The sequence below is a fragment of the Acartia tonsa genome, chromosome 1, assembly GCF_053477335.1.
Source record: "Acartia tonsa isolate MP-2025a chromosome 1, ASM5347733v1, whole genome shotgun sequence".
NCBI lineage: Eukaryota > Metazoa > Arthropoda > Copepoda > Calanoida > Acartiidae > Acartia > Acartia tonsa.
In genome coordinates, this window is record NC_137260.1 from 29,478,193 (window position 1) to 29,496,521 (window position 18,329).

Below are 18,329 nucleotides of genomic sequence, written 5' to 3' on the forward strand. Positions count from 1 at the left end.
TGATTATAAAGGCCAAGCATCAAAAGTGTGTGTTTATATTGCCTAAAGCTTGGAAAGGTATTGGATAGGGTCCAAATAATTAATCAGATCTCTAGATACTCTCACCAAATGGAGATAAAGATTTATAAAAAAATCTTCAAATGTTTACATTTAATTTTGTATTAAACACTGTTTTTTTTGTTCCGTTTAGACCTACTACATACAAAATAATCCTCGCTATTTTGGATTTAATCTTCTATGAATAATTTGTATATAGCCATATCTACATTTAGTAATATAAGTATTTAATCACATTCCTTGTGTTTATATTATATTTATAAATATCAGCTCCATATTCGATGTTATTATGATTTCTCTCCACAAGTTTGCCTGACTCTACAAGTTCTTGGTTCCCTGACTCATCTGGTGTTACATTCAGCACTTTCACTGGCTGTCGGCTGGAAAACATGTTCCGAATAGAGTCTCTGAATTTTCCTCTCTGAAAGGACAACGTCATTTTTAGTAGCGAAGCTACTCTATAATTCACTTTGTCCGTCCGTCAGTCAGTCCGTCCGTCAGTCAGTCAGTCAGTCCGTAACGCTATGGGGGAAATGGGATTTACTCAGCTCCTATAAAAGATAGAATGCTGAAATTTTTTGACAACATTCCCACCAGTAAGGAGCACAATTAACTATAAAACATCATTGGCGGTCGGACCGATTTTTAGCAGGTTTTAGGCTATTTTTATATTTTTCACATTTTTCTCCATATCTCCAGTGTTTATGGTCCGATTTTCAAAATTTTTTCAGTTACAGATATCAAAATTAAATTTCCCGTCGTTTAAAGAAACAACCATGAAGGCCAGACTGCCTTTTTAGCAGGTTTTAGGCTATTTTTATATTTTTCACATTTTTCTCCATATCTTCAGTGTTTATGGTCCAATTTTCAAAAATTTTTTAGTTATAGATATCAAAATTAAATTTCCCGTCTTTTAAAGAAAACAACCATGATGGCAGGACTGCCTTTTTAGCAGGTTTTAGGCTGTTTTTTTTTTATATTTTTAACATTTTTCTCCATATCTTCAGTGTTTATATTCCGATTTTCAAAAAATTTTCAGTTATAGATATCAAAATTAAATTTCCTGTCTTTTAAAGAAAATAACCATTACGGCCAGACTGCCTTTTTGGCAGGTTTTAGGCTATTTTTTATGTATTTAACACTTTTTTCCATATCTTCAGTATATATGGTCCGATTTTCCCAATTTTTTAAGTTAAGGATTTAAAAATTATTTTTTTGTCGTTTTAAGTAAACAACCATGGCGGTCAGACTGCCTTTTATCAGGTTTTTGGCTATTTTTATATGTTTTACATATTTCCCCATATCTTTGTCAATTTTGATCCAATTTTCAAACTTTTATGGGATATCAGTATCAAAATAGTTTTTTCCCATTGTTATGAGCATCTTTAATATAATTTACTTTGACCATCGTCATCATACAAAATAAAACGAGGTTTCATGTTTATTTTTTCCAATAAATCTATTCTTGATTTTAGTAAAAACCTTTTAAATCTACCTATACGTATTCCCATCTACTATTTTTTGTGCTTCGCTACTTATGGATGTTGTCATCCTTGTTATATCTTTTAGTTGCTTTACCGCTACCCCCAAGAGGCTTCTCTACAGGCGATAGTTAACACCTAATTTACAGTTTTTAAAGATTAATCTAAGGGGAGGGCAGCGGTTAATCTTAGACTTCATCCAGACGAACACAGAGACAGACATCGTTTTACAAGTTGAGGTAAATTGTTTTATTTTTCTTCAACGCTATTGATTTATTTAATTTTCAAGTACACTTTTTTTGTAATTATAGTAAACACTTTTTTTTACCAAATTATGTTTTAAAATGTATAAGAAATATTAACAAGTGTAGTCTTTTATACAAATTTTACTCCCTTTACTCACAATGTATTTCTAAAGAAAAACTTATGACAAAAAGTTTTTTTTCAAGAGTTAAAAATAAAGTCGTTAAACAATGTTACACAGTTTAGTAGGTTCATTAGGATCTAATTATTTTATAATTTTGTGAGATATTAATACATCTAAAACTTTCTACAATTTTCAGGCAAGTTTAAAGGTATTTACCCGAAAAAAATATCATTAGCGTTAACCCTATAAATAAAGAAAATAAAAAAATACTCTTACTTAAAACAAATTTCCGAAAATAGTAATAAAACATGTCACAAACTTCCAATCAAAGAAATAGCATTAGCTTGAACCCTATGAATAAAGAAAATAATAAAATATTACTCCTACTTAAAATAAATTTCCGAAAATAGTAATAAAACATGTCACACTTACTTCAATGATAAAAAAAACTATATTGAAAAAGTAAATAATTTAATTTAATAAATATCTAAACCAATATTAAAACGAAAATTTTTCAATGGCTGCCTAGAAGTATTTGACTTATCTAAAATATAAATGTTTGGGTCTACTGCAGTTCACGGTAAAATATTGCTGGTAACGAATATTGCCAAAAATCTATGAATTTTAAAGGCTGCTAGCTGCCAAACGGCTGAACGTACAGATCATACCCGCACACCATTTTAAACGGTATAAGAAGGCTTACAAATAATTTGGAAAAACCAAGATCCAATGATGCACAGGGAAAACTTCACTGAAGCATGATCTGTACGTTCAGCCGTTTGGCAGCTAGCAGCCTTTAAAATTCATAGATTTTTGGTAATATTCGTTACCAGCAATATTTTACCGTGAACTGCAGTAGATCCAAATGTTTAAATAATTTAAAAAGAAAAAAAATAATTGATCAATGCTAATTAAGTCTATTCAAACAAAAATTATGCATTTCTAGACAATTCAATAAAACTTCCAATTAAACTTAAAATATAATAATCTAGAAAAATCTGACTAACCTATATCATAAAAAAGAGAAGAAAATACAAATTAAAATCTACCTAAAACTTATATAAAACTTTGTATAAAGTGCTACTGATAACGTATTAACTGAAAAAAAGATTTTTTCCAATATTTAAATCTGAAACGCTGAGAAGTTGTACCTTGCAAATTTAAACTTTGTTGTCTAATGAACCAGACTGTTTTTTTTCTGCTGCATTTAAACAATGAAAAATGTTGCTCAAAGTTTTTAGTTGCGAAGCCGCTGTAAAATACACGCCCTTCCCTTCCCACGCTTTCCTTTACTTTTTTCATAATACTTTTCCTTCTTTGCTTTAAATTCTCTCCCCTCCACACATTACCTATATTTACATTTTATTGGTGTGGTTGCGAAATTAATACTTTTAAAAAAAGTGGGGTAGTAAAAAAGAGATTTTTTTAACATTGTTTAAATGATCAATAAATAAGTCTTTCTCTTAAGAAACTCTTGTTCTCTTATTATCCTTGTTTGTTTTTCAAAAGGTTGAATGAATTTTACAAATAGTGAAAGGGTTGTTTTTTTTCTGCAGAGGGATACCTAGACATTTTTCTTTTGTTAAATTATTCGTTAGGTTATTCCCATAACCAAAGCTATATTTTCCTGAAGAGGAGAGCCCAATCGGTTCAGTGGTTACCGGGGTTTCAGACGGAACGACATCCTTCTGAATTGTATTATAGATGCATTATATCCTTGATAAATATGTAATATTCAGAGTATAAAAAATTACAAACTAATAACTTTCCATGGTGTTTAAGCTGTAAAAGACAAAATTTCGTGTAAAGATTAATTTACCAATCAGTGTGACATCCCTATATTCGTGAATAATGAGCGTTGTCCTGCCTTTCTAATATTAAGACTCACTTCTGTTGACACATTTCTCCCTAATGACGGACTTTTCCGCTCCTAAAGTTAAATAAACATAATTTAAAAAGATTTTATTTTTATACAATTTACACTCTTTGTTTGTTCAGTCATCAAAAAGGTCAACAAAAAAAAATATATAAAATAAATAATGGTTCTCTTTATATTTCGTCACATAAATCTGAAAAAGTTTTAAAGAGATAGCAATTTTTAAAATTGGCACAAGGACTTTATAGTAATGCTTATATAAAGCTGCTATCCTTTACAAATTAGGTATGTCTTTATTTAATATTAACTAAAAAAATTTTTTTCTTCAAAGTTTAAATACGAGAGGACAATTAAAATATGACTAAATTTACAATAAGAACTTTCCGTTGCAGACGTCCGGACTTAGCTTCACTTTTTAAATTAAGTATAAAATATTCTTTTCATAGTGTAATTTAGTATATAAAAGACACATAACCATGAACTTATTTTTACCTTGTAAATTATTCCTTTAGCAGTCTTATAAATTCTGTAATAGAGAACAACCATAACCAAAAGAGGAATATAGAATGCGCAGATTGTTGCGTACAACTGGATCAATATTTACTTGTTTTCAAAAACGAAAAAAAATAAGTTCCTAAAGCTATAAAATAAATAATTATTTCGCACCTTCGTAACTAACTTTAACATACAGACCAAATTTGCACATTTTAATGAAAATTAATAATTTGACATTCGCTAAATAAAGAGTTCCTATCTGAAACTATTACGTATAATTTTAACAAATAACTAAGGAAAAAGTTTTTAGAGTTTTTTTTCCATTTATAGCGACTAACTTATTAAGTTCTAGAATGATTCCTAGAAAAACCTTTCAACCCAAAATCTGTTATATTTTTTCTGATAAATTCCATTTAAAGTTTTAGATTAGTTGCTCAAAGACCAAGAAATTTATATTTAAGTCGCAAAAGAAGCTCTAATGAAAAATGCAAAGAAAAGGGAAAAAAGTTTTTAAAAATACATTTTGTAGCAAAACTACTCTTTAAGTGATAATGTTTTCATCTTTGTTTGTTTTACCCTCCCAATTATCTTACTGTTTTTCAGCGCTTTGTTTACAAATTAGCACTAATTTTTACTCATTTCTACAAACAAATAACGCAAATTTTAATAATAACATACACTCCACAGTCTTCAAGTAAATATTCCTGATAAGCCGGGGCTTGAGAAACAAGGCATTGTTGTCCAGGTATTGACACTGGATAGCTTCGCAATATTCCAGTGTCAACTGTTAATCTCTAAAATATGCAAAGTTTTCACAAACTATTAATCTTAAGATTAAGGTATCTTTGACACCAACAAAGTGTTGGATATCAATAGCTATAATGGACGACAATCACATCGTGTCAACTCCATAAAAATTCATCAGCTCAGGTCTGAACATTGGATTTGAAAACCCCCAACGAAATAATCGTTTATAGAAAATAATGCATTACCTTCATGAAAAGATATTTTTTTTATCAAATCAAGTGGATGAAATTTTAAAAATCCTAAAACTTTCGTTTTCGTAATAAATAAAATTAATGTTCAAAATATTTTCGAAGTAATTATAAAATAATCTATTTTCATAGGGGATTATTGCTTGAAGAGTTTCTTAATCTTATTTCAAATTTAATATTTAGCTTGTTTGTATAATTGAAAAGATTTGTAAATGTCACATTAAATCCTTGAAATATGCAGTGGTTGTTGGGCTTGGAATAAAAACTTTATGTAATAAATTGTTAATATTCTTTATTATAACTTTTTTAATGATCTAATAATAAATTTTTATTGGAAACGTCATATTTCAAATATAATTTCCTTTCTTTTTATATTTAAAAAAAGCCTTGATTAGAACATTAGAACTTTTTAGATTAAAACAAATTTATTTACCTCTGGTAATAGTTTTGGTTGAAATATTTTGTCTGCATGTTTCAGATCAAATTTTAAATCTCGAGACTTTTCTAATTCAATAATGCGAGCCTCTGTAACATTGTTCAACAATTCTAAAATGAAATGAAAATAATATTTCATTCGTTTTTTTCCTACATTTCATTCCCAGTTTTATCGAATATCTAATTTCAAAAAGTCATTAAATTATGGTCTTCTATTTTTAACACCATGTCTATATTTAACATTCAAGTAACAAAAACAAAATTGTAAAAGAATATTTATATATGCTAAAATTTGTTTTACCTTTTTCAAGCGGTATAAGACCCGAGGAAGGATCAAGCAGAGCTGGAGCAGATACCAGAGCTGCCAGCAGCTGGATTCCAAGGATACTCACCAAGATAAGGCGGTTAGTACGCAAAGGTATGTAGTGAAGAGGCCGCGATATTGCATAGTAACGATCTAAAAATAGTTTTCTTTTGATTTAAAACATTTAATTGGGGTATTTCCCAACGCTTCTCAGAGCGAAGCCAAAAATTTTGTAAATAAATCTGTTTATTTGGGGTAATGCACATATATGAAATGTGAAAAAAATACTTTTCATCAAATATTATTAGTTGTAAAGTTTTTAAATTAATTTCTCAATATCATATGACTAGTTTGTTTTCCAAAATTAAATGCGTAATATCTTAATTTGTTGTAGAGAAATAAATAATCTTTTATCACCTATAAGTAGGAAAATACCTATTGTGAATACTATTTGGAATTTATGTGAATTATTATATGCCAGTGCAATAATCTACTAAGTTATCCTTAATTAAAAGAATAGTTTTATAATTATATAAATAAAAAAGGTTTAGACGGACTCCCTTAGAGTACCTAGCAAACACAGAACTCCCCCAGCCAAATACAGGGTGTTTTTATATAAAGAGACAAAAGTATTGCTTTATTTAACCCACTTATTATTGATAGAAAATAATAATAAAAATCTTATTTTCTTCATTGAAGTAGAGAGTTTACTGCTAAATATTATAGGACTTTGGAAAGCATTAACCAAAGTTGATCTAGAATATGGAAAAGCCACTTTAGTTTACATAAATTGACTGAAATGCCAAATAGTAATATGTTCTAAAATTCCTTGAATATTGAATATACCCAACTCTCTATCTATAATACAAAGTAGAACGATGTCTGTCTGTCTGTCTGTCCGTCTGTCTGTCCGTCTGAAGCTTAAGATCTCAGTAACCGCTGAACCGATTGGGCTCTACTTTTCAGGGATTATACCTACTGGTCCTGTGATGGTTTTAAGCTATTTTCTTGGGTTGTGGGACATCCCCAACCCCCCCCAAAAATGAAGCCGCTATTACTAAATAAACGGTTAGTATGTAAAGAGATGAGTATGCTTATTCAAATTTTACCATATAAGAATAGGAATACTTTAATTGTTTTTGAAATAAAAAAAAAGTTCATTAAAAAACTCTTTAGAATAAAGTATTAATTACTCTTGCATATAGAGGTTTTACATTTATAGGGGGCATAGAAGGAAGAAAATTAGTTAAAACCATCCATTGACTTAAAAAAAGCCTCCTTGAAATGGAGAGCTTAATTGCATCAGTAATTAGCAAGACCTTTACGAAGAAACAATAATTTTTACTCATTAATAAAGTAAAGAATAATTACTCCAAAAATTGTTGAATGTTTGTCCTGTTCAAATGTATATAAGGATTACTATTTCTCTCCTTGACTTATAAAGGTAAGAGCTTACATAGTAAATGCATTAAAAATAACAAGAGTATTTTATACAAAGATACATCAACTTGCTATATAATTATTTGTATAAAAAATATATTAATCAACATTATGGGACGCAAACTTTTTTAGATATAATGGAATAAACATAAACATTAGAAAATAGGCTGTAGGTGCAAATTCGAGTCTTGACCACGTAATACTAGAAAAGTTTAATATGTTACCTACTGCTGGTATGTCAGACGCATTACATCAATATTAAGGAATGGGGAATGACATGGCTCATAAACAGGGGCAGCTCACTTCATTTAATCTTCTATACAAATGTTAGGCAATAAAGGGTTGGTTGTCGATTACCTGAACGTAATACCTGACAGGTTTAAGGTCACTTTACATCATAACATGGAGTATAATTTAATGTGCACGGAGAAGACTGGAACCCGAACTCGACCCAGAAATTATTACATTTTTTGCAATTGATGGACTTCATCGTCCTCGTTTTTAATTTGAAGCACTATTCCAGACTTACACGAAGTAAATTCTAGAGTAGCTGTTCTTAATAAGAACAAGTATGCATGTACAATGTATATACATTAAGATATTTATCCTTTACTCAAGACAAAATTAATAATATTATTTATATATAGTAATGTATAAAATAATGATTAAACATTTATTTCTATCTGATTATATATTATAGTGTAATGATAAATATAATAATAAACTAGTATAGTACTATTTACATATACTTTACATTTACGGGAATGTATGTGAAGTAAACCTTAATGGGTGCAATAGTTAGAAAGTATATTCCTAAATAGGTATACCTATACAAATCTATCTATCTTCTTCAAGAGGCACTCTAACTAAATAATTCAATGTAACAGTTTACATTTTAAAAATTCCATAGCAATAATTTCGCTTTTTTAGACGTACTAAACAACACTTTGATTGCACTACTGTTGTCTAAAAACCTAGCACTTCACACATTTAACACGGTTTCAGTTATTTGAATTTTCAAAGTCTTTTGCTGTGCCTGGATTCGAACCATGAATCCCTATAATCCTGAATACAAATAATAAACCTTACGTTCAATTATATAGAATATTGAGTGATAATTAATATTTATTTACAATTAAAAAAATAGTTTAATTGGCTGATAATCATATTTTTATTACTATTACATGTTATACAAAAATAATTTTATATTTTACATATTAATAAAAATAATTGCTGATATATGTTTATTATGGATAAAGATATAACAACTGAGGAAAGTTAATTTTGCATTCATTTCTATCTTTAAAATAAAGTAGCAGGTTGTCTCTCCGTTTGTTTGTTCTCCTTTATAGGGAAGCTTTGCATAGGACCAGGAAAGATTTTCAACTATTTTGGGGGAGAGTAACACCACTCCCCCAGAGAAATCGTCCATAGAACAAAATTATCCCCCCCCCCAAAAAAAATTTTCTTTTCTTTTTTTGTTTACTTTCTCTTTTTGAATCTAAAATAAAAAAATTGGATTACAGAATTCAACTCCCCCCTCCCCAAGGTGCACATGAGTGAAGAGCGAATTAAAAGAAATTCAAAAATATCTTTTTTTTTGGGGGGGGGAGGACTTCTTTATAGGTGATTTATCACAGGTGAGGTGTTGTACCCTTCCCAAAAAGGGTTATAAACCCTCTCAGGACATATGAGAAGTTCCAATTACTTTTATTTTATAAGGATGATATGGTCAGGAACATGGCAGTTGGTAAATATTTGCATATAACTATATGGCGCTTGATATCATCATTACTAGGACAATATGTTCTTTTATTGTATTTTATTGTGACAAAATTATTTTGTAATTACTAATTGTTAATATAAATGAGAAAATCAAAACCCTGTCATCGAATAACATTAGTCAAGACAAATATCAATAGACATCCAGACCTACAGACCAACCAACATTTTTACTTGTATTATTGTAGAGTATACCCGCTGGTAAAGGAATGAACTTACCAACACATATAACTGTCAGGGTCAGAATACTTGATGAACAAAGAAAAACATCGAAAAAAATCCAACCTAAAAATTTATATATTAAGTAAATTTTTCATTTTCTTTTTGGAAGAAAATAGCCTAAAACCATGGTATGACCATTGTTATATATTCCATTGTTATCTAGAGAAAAAGTTGTTTCCAATAAATTAACCAGTTAAAATTATGAGGTACAACACTTTTTTATTCTAGTGAATGCATCCTTTAACATTTTATGTTTTCAGTAGTGTAATAGATTAAAATTATTTTAATTTAATTGTGTAATGAATATAAATATTTAATTTAGTAAATGAAAATAGATGGTTAATATTAATTTGTCTCTGGCCAGGAGGAGGATAAATGAAACTATTTTCTCCCAGTTTTATTCATTATTAGCCGGGATAAAAAGAATGAAATATGACTCAAGAACAACTTTTAGAATAGCAGAATTTGTGAATCTTGAAGCAATATTTCATACGTTAATGTAACATTTATCTTTGACAGAATAATATTAATAATATTCACTGTTTGTTTGCCTAGAAGAAAAGTTGGTTGCAAAGCGTTTTTGTTTCTTTAGTTAAAGCATGTATTTTTTCAATTGTAAATAAAAAAAAGTATGAATAAATACAGATATTGGTAACCTAATTATATTAATGCAAAACTTTGGAGAAATTTGTTTCTTTACTTCTGACATAGAGCTGAAAATTCGACCATCTTTACTTTCTGAGTTTTACTTTACTTGATGATTTTTCTGACTCTTAATTTATCTTAGTCCAGATTTACTTTTAGTCCAAATACACACACAAACATACAATCAAATACACATACACACAAAAAAACACACAAACAAAAATACAAAATGAGAAATTACTAAATATATATTATGTTTTTCCAAATTTTCTATCAGTCTTTCCACGAATATTAAAATAAAAATCATAAAATCAGTTTTGTTAGCCCAGGACTTCGGCCCCTCGAGCCTAACAAAATAGGTTTTAAATTTACATTTTTTTTCATTTTATATGTGCGGAAAGCTGTCTTTAATACAATGCGATAAATAACATTTCTCTTTATTTTTGAACTTCAATTTGAAAAATATTGCAAAATCTAAATTGAAATATTTTTAATTATTTATCTAATAAAATTGTAAAGATATGAATAAAAGATTTCAATATAAATAATTCAAAATATTTTTCCTACTTTGAAAAAAACACGCTATTATTTAAGAATATTTTAGTAATTAACCACATTTTTAAGTATGTCTTTGTGTATTATCCCGATCACTCAAATGCTTTGAAAAAGTTAAACGTTTATTTAAAGTAAATCATATATTTATGATTTTATCTAAAAAAAATCAAATTAGGAAGAAAAATTATCCTTTTTTAAAATTAATAGCTGAATATTAGATGTACATATATTTAAAATACTTTTCTAGACAGTAAAAAGCTGGTGGAGAGGTCTTGTAAATATTACCAAGACTGTTCAGGTTAGATGTATCGTATCCTCACCTAGTTAGATGGGCCTAGAGATTATTACACTCTCCTAGACAGGTAGACTCAGACATTATGATCCTTAGCTAGACAGTCAGGCCTAGCCATCATTATCCTTACCTAGACAGGTAGACCTCAACATTATCATCCTTACCTAAACAGGTAGGCCTAGACATTATTATACTTACCTAGAAAGACAGACCTAGACTTTATCACCCTTATCTAGTCAGGCAGGCCTAGACATTATTATCATTAACTAGACAGCTAGGCCTTCACATTATTATTCTTACCAGACAAGCAGGCCTATCATCCTCATCTATACAGGTAGGCCTAAACGTTTTCATCCTTACCTAGACAGGCAGTCCTAGACATGGACCATCCACCAGTAACAAGCTGGTACAAGGCTCCAGGCATTACAACTAGAGACACTAACAAATCTGTAACAAAATAATCATAATTAGGTATACAGCTGTAGGTAAGGTAAGAGGTAATATATAAGGAGATGGGGGAAGAAGGGGAAGAATAATTTTATACATATTTTATTTGTTTTTTTAAATAAGCTAAGCTATTGCTGGTCATGATCTTTTCTTGGTCTTATGCAATCATATTTTCTAAAATTAACATTCATAAAAAAATAAAATCCTTAGTAAACATTTTTATCATGAATAAGTAGTAATAAAAGAAATAAATTGGCTTGCATTATTTTAAATAGTATTCAAGATTTTCCTTGTTTTTTAATTAACAGTAATATTTTTATTTTTTTTTGTATAAAGCTTATAAAACTTTCTTATGATTATTATAAGTGATGAAGGAAAAATTAAATTTAATGTTTTAACAATACAAATAAATACTAATATATTTAAAGAAAATCTTTTTGGGGAAAAAACCATCGTATGATTAGTTTATACTTTCCCTGAAAATCAGAGTCCAATTAGACCTATTTGGTCTATAACTTGTCCTAACCAAGCTACAGAAACACCCCTCTGAATACGTATGTATAAGAAATATAGTTGAAAAGTGAACTATTTAGAATGATTTGCAATTGATGTTGAGAAAACCCAATATTCTCTCACTTATCTACCCAAGAGAAAACAGATTGATATGAAGAAAAATAATAGTTATTTCTTTCATCGTATTATAAACCGCTTCCCGCGGATATAGAATGTACAATTATTAGATTAAAACCAGTTTTTTTAGCCCCGAGGTACCGAAGGCACGGGCTAAAAAAATGGTTTTAATCTTATGATTGTACATTTCTATATTCGTAGAAAGCGGTTTATAATACGATGCTGGACATAGTTTTTTCGTATTGATGAGAACCGGTTCCTGTCCACCGGATTCGAATGAATACGAGAAATTATTTTATTGAAAATAAGATTTTGTAGTCATACAGAATATTGAGGAAGGATAAATGAATGATTATTTGATGGCTTTTACAATAATGAATCGGCCAAGGCGTTTAAAAAAGCTTCGATCTTGGTCACAATTCGGTTTTCCATTATCGATCTTATGTAAGGAGTTAAAGGAACCATTATAGCAGTAAAAATGGAAAAAAAGTATTTGCTTTTTTCTAATAATGATAATTCCCTGATCCTAGCTATGTTAGTTGGTCAAACTTTTAGGATTGCTTTTTTCTCTGTTTGGTCAAGTTTTACCTTCTTAAATAGAAAAGATTATTGTGGATATTTGTTGCACATAATACTTTAACTTTTTTCTTTAAGAGGAATGTGGCACTTTAACTAAAGCTTTTGATAACAACTAGTTCAATTTGACATCAGAAAATGGATTCAATTAAATTTATTTTTAACCTTATATTTATTTTTTATTGGTAACTGTTGCAAAGCATTCAGAAAAGCCAACTATTAATTGTATTTTCTAGTATTGCCCAAAATCCCATTGTTTTCGATGAAAAAACATGTATCGTATATGAGTTTCCGAGAAAAATAAAATAAAAATCATAGGAGGAACAAACCTGGAATCAATCTTATAGTTTTTGAATAAAACATTAAAAAATAGTAAAGTATGATTTACCTGTAACCGCCAGAGACAGAAGCAGAAGATTTGCTGGTTGTCTGTATAACATTTTTTTATTTCAATAAATTTTTTTAATAAAAAAATTAATTGTTTTTTTAAGAACATTTTGAACCGGGTAAAAATTTAATTTTATATTAACTAGTTTATCAAACTGTTCATTAATCAAACCAAAATTACTCGAAATGTTTTGATAACCTTGTTTTACTTCATTTCTTTCCGATTATGTTTAAGTGTCATGAATAATTTGGTATGTGATAAAAATACAAAGAAAAAAATAACTTAAGGTACTTTTTGCTAATTTACATTCCTGATCTGTTATATATTAATTTTTAAATTTATGTAAGTATACCTTTTTGTTTTTCTAAAAATATTTGAATTGAAACTAAAAATGTCTGTTACCCCACAAAAAATTGGATTAATGATTTTCCTAATTTTCCAATAAGTAAATTCTTCTCTCTTTTATTTGCTCAGACAGGGAAATGATAATTGGATGAAATATTTGTATAAATTTTTAGCTCTTTTAATATAAAGTTTTAAGTGCATGTCCGGATATTCTACCCATAGAAAATTATCTTACCTCAAACAGAAAATTATTTTTTCATGACCTTAGTTTGCAGGAATTCTTATTAACAAAAAATCTATTTATAAATTTTTATTTTGGTGCCATTTCCATGTCCCTGACTTCGGTCCTTTGCTGTCATTTATTAGAGAGGAATGAGAAAAGGCTTTTATATCTGACACCAAGTTTTTATAATCCTTCCATAGTAGTAGTCACCCGCACACAAAATATATATCATTCATATTTGTAGTTAACATTCAAATAGCAAGAAATCTAAGATATAAATAATAGTTAAATAACATATTTTGATGTTGAACTAAAACATTTCAAAGCTTTATGTAGATTGTAGGTAATTTGAAAAAAAGGTCATTGCTGATATAATATGTACATACAACTAATTAACTTGATATTAAGTCAACAATGTTCAACATCTGGCTTTATTAAAAACAGCTTTTTAATATCATAATAACGACATCTTTGTTTTTAAAAAATACAGGGCTGTTATCATATCTATCTGTTTTCCATTAATCAAGAAGACATCTATTTTGTTATTTTAAAACTTAGATTTTTATCAACATTTATCAAAATTTTCATTGTCCCTATATATGTAATCAATCGATGTCATATTAGAAATAATTTTTTCTGCCTTGATATGTAAAAACTATGCAAAAGCTAATGACGTCATCGTTTTCTTTTTATAAAATCCAGACTAGAGTTTAATTAAATTTACTTTATTCCATTTACATGATATTCTATTCTTATCCTGTGACAACGGAACCATTTATTATCTATGCACACATTTGCTTGTCTTCCAGTTAGGGTGAGGAAAGGTAAAGAGTTGTCTGTATTCAATTAAGAAAAGGTAAGTTTTTATTATACCAAGAAAGAAACAAGTTTATGACAGCTGAAGAAATTAACACTATTCTCACTCAAATATTTTTCACCAGTCAACTTAACCTAAGTCAATGTATCAATTATAACAAAATCTTTGGAAAAAAAATTTATTTCAGCAATAAGCCTTTAAAGGTTATGACTGTTAAGCTTGAATAAATGAATAATCATGCCTTCATTGTAGGATTGCGAGAAGGAAAAAAAGAGAAAATATCATTAATTATTTAAGTTTGAAAAATCACAACTATACTTTTCTTATAAAAGTATTAAACGAATATTTTCTTTACTTCTGTCTAGTTCCTTTTAATGGACAAACAAGTAAAGATTTTAAATTTTCAGGTTAAAATACTGTATGAATAATTCTTACATGTGGGAATGGTTGATGACAACGTATTGCCTGGCATTTGTCTTAAAGTCCTAACTGGGCAGAAACCAAACCTACTCTTGCTTTCCATGTCGCACTTCTGACATAGAAACCAAAGGTAATTTTTTTTTATATCTTTTGTTATAATGAAAAAGTTCGAATAGAAAAACTCCATCACGACGAAAAAAAAATTGCTTCTTTTTAGATTTAAATAAATAGACATTTGAGATGGTTAGGAATAAAAGCCAAAAAAAAAGATTCACTATTCAGACCTATATTTTTATTTGAATTGTACCTGGACACTTTTTAAAAAGTTTTTTTAAAATAATATTTTCGTCACTTTTATGTTCTTGAAATATTTTCCTGAGTTGTTTGACAATGCTAACTGCTATGACTACCAACAGGTTCCCAAGCACACTTGTTAACATCATAACAAGGATAAATACAAGCAAGGCTACAGATATCATCCTAAATATAACAAGGATAAATACAAGCAAGGCTACAGATATCATCCTAAATATAACAAGGATAAATACAAGCAAGGCTACAGATATCATTCTAAATATAACAAGGATAAATACAAGCAAGGCTACATATATCATCCTAAATATAACAAGGATAAATACAAGCAAGGCTACAGATATCATCCTAAATATAACAAGGATAAATACAAGCAAGGCTACAGATATCATCCTAAATATAACAAGGATAAATACAAGCAAGGCTACAGATATCATCCTAAATATAACAAGGATAAATACAAGCAAGGCTACAGATATCATTCTAAATATAACAAGGATAAATACAAGCAAGGCTACATATATCATCCTAAATATAACAAGGAAAAACACAAGCAAGGCTACAGATATCATCCTAAATATAACAAGGATAAATACAAGCAAGGCTACAGATATCATCCTAAAAATAACAAGGATAAATACAAGCAAGGCTACAGATATCATTCTAAACATTACAAGGATAAATACAAGCAAGGCTACATATATCATCCTAAATATAACAAGGAAAAACACAAGCATTAATTAATGATGTCTTATATAAAATAGAAAAGAGAGAAATGGATAAAATTACACATTTGTTGCTATGCAGTATGCATGTTTTAATGAATACATTATTATCATCTAATTAAATATAGTTACAAATATAAAACAAATAGAAGTAAAACATAATAAAATTTACTTGACATTGAAAAATCACATTTTTGCCACCTTAAAATTAAAATGATTTTACTTTTTTTTTTTGGGGGGGGGGTGCCGGGGGAGGAAGAATAATTTCAAGGACATAATCACACAATATTTTGTTTTCTGAAGTATTGACTGTTAATTTAGCTGTTTTCAAGACCTTAATTTACACACACTTACATACATAACCCTTTTTTGCTAAATAGGACGATCATTTAATATAATTTCATAATATTTTTATCTTACTTAATAGCTCATGTCTTAAAATTTCCACATTTAATTTTGCACTTGTCATAATATCAGCGATTCAACACATATTTAGTCTTAAATAGTCACATCAAATTTTCAGCATTTTGTTGAAATAGATTTTAAAAGCAACATGTGAAAAAAGCTTAAAATCTTGATAATTAGAAGATATAAGATTGGAGATGTAAATAATGTATTTGAAATGTGTGTCAGTATTACTAAGGTTACCATCCTCATATTTTTGTTGGTTATAATTAGAGCAGAAAATGTATACATACATGTACATAAATAAGGGAAGCAATATTTTTTTCTTATCATTAATTATCTTTCACTTAGAAAAAGTTAGAGGCAGCATAGTTTTATCATGATGACTTTTGGATAATTACAAATTTTAGAGAATTCTTTTATATAAAAATGTATATGAATTGTATACTAAGCAGACCCTAACTAGTAGACTAACGATTTGACACATAGGTCGAACCAAATATTTATGAAAGCTTTGGTTATTCATTTCAATCTTAAAATTTTACAAGCGATAAAAATTTTCTGTAAAACGTTCGGATTGTATTAAATAAGCCAAGCACAGTAGAGCATTAACATATATTTTATGACATACGATATAGTTAATCAAATCTTAGAGATAAATTGTGTATAAATCATTTTAAAATGTGTAAAATCACTAATATTTCATAACTGTGTTTTCATATAATGTTTTATAATTTAAACATACATTTATCATAAATATTGAAATAGATTTTGCCTAGTGACAAAATCTTCATGGATCTAGAAATATATATTATCGTAGCTCGCTTGCTAGCTATTTATGATTTCCAAGTAGTTAATACCATCAAGCTACTTCAAGCAGAATTTTCAATGTTAAAAGAGATTAATACAACATTTAAAGGTTTATTAATACCCAACAGACAACCAACCTTTGAATTACAATACCTTTATCTTGAGAATTTAACTTTTCATTAGTTATGGGTCACTTTTTGCTATTGTCGCCCTTTAAAAAAATGTCCACCTCCCAAAAAATGTTTTTTTCTTCAACTTTTTCTTTTAAAACTACAACCCCCCCCCCCCTCCTAAAGGCCCCTAGAGGCCTCTAGGGGGGCGTATCCGCTAGTTTAATTGAAAGCGATAACGGCCAACAAACAGCGGATGCAAGTCATAAATGAAGTTTAGGGTAATCAGTTGTTCTTCTGCTGCCATATCCAGACCACGGAAATTTCCATTAACATTTCTATTAATTTGTCCATAACTTTTTCCAAAAATCTTGAATAGTATAGAATCACAATAAAATTTCTGCTATAGCATGATGCTTTTTTTACCGTGACAACACTTTTGTAATGACCTAGAGAAACCTCCTGATTGTGTATATTTATTGCTGACCTGTTTGTATTCTTTTTTACATCTAGGACCAGAATACAACCATACCATAGTCAGCATTTCTACATTTCATAGTAATCTGAAATTCAACATTTATTTATAAGATATGAACACAATCATGAACGCGTTTAGTCTTTACATTTTATAATACATACATTAATTTTTCCCGTTTACACGGATTTTTAAAATACGTTTTAGGTTCTAGTCGAATAATTCGTCATAATAGCGTCTTAAGAAGATACCTTCAGGATTTGTTGCTTCAAACTTTTGAACCAATATTTTCAATCTGCAGATTTGGTAAATTTGATTACTATTTAAGAATTAGTATAAGGATCAATATTATATATTAGTCTAAAAAAACAATAAGAAATTAATTTAAAAATAAAATTTAGTGTATTTGTACAATGAACAGTACATTAAATAAAAGCAAATCATTGTAAACTGGAGGTTTGTCCCTTTAGTACAGAAAATACAGTTATCACAGACAAGAAACATAAATTCAATATTTAAATCCTCTTGGATCATTTAATATTTTAGTTGTCTATGTTTTAAACCTTTATATGTCAATTTTATCAATTATTCTTTAAACCAACAAAATTGTAAATTGTCTGGAACAAAAATTTTAGGATTTAACTAAACATAACCATAAAATTTCTTCTTTTTAAATAAAATTTCTTCTAAAATGAAACTT

The 18,329-nt window shown here is 28.6% G+C and overlaps 1 protein-coding gene across 1 annotated transcript; it reads right to left on the minus strand.

Moving 5' to 3' along the window:
• Window positions 1-268: 268 nt before the first annotated feature.
• LOC145327105 (5-hydroxytryptamine receptor 7-like) lies at window positions 269-17,719 on the minus strand. The gene is made up of 11 exons (XM_080170636.1): window positions 17,642-17,719; window positions 15,168-15,272; window positions 12,988-13,028; window positions 11,307-11,393; window positions 9,452-9,517; window positions 6,008-6,163; window positions 5,705-5,817; window positions 4,981-5,070; window positions 4,274-4,369; window positions 3,773-3,835; window positions 269-478 (listed from the first exon to the last, which is right to left on the minus strand). The coding sequence occupies exons 2-11, from the start codon at window positions 15,269-15,271 to the stop codon at window positions 269-271; spliced, it is 1,026 nt and encodes a 341-aa protein (XP_080026762.1). The 5' UTR covers window position 15,272; window positions 17,642-17,719.
• Window positions 17,720-18,329: the final 610 nt, after the last annotated feature.

Coding starts and splice junctions, on each gene's coding strand:
- LOC145327105 (XM_080170636.1), bottom strand. CDS start 15,271: ATGATATCTGTAGCCTTGCTTGTATTTATCCTTGTTATGATGTTAACA. Junction 4,370..4,980: donor CTCAAGCCCCGGCTTATCAG/GAATATTTACTT, acceptor ATATTGATCCAG/TTGTACGCAACAATCTGCGC. Junction 479..3,772: donor TGAGTCTTAATATTAGAAAG/GCAGGACAACGC, acceptor TTGTCCTTTCAG/AGAGGAAAATTCAGAGACTC.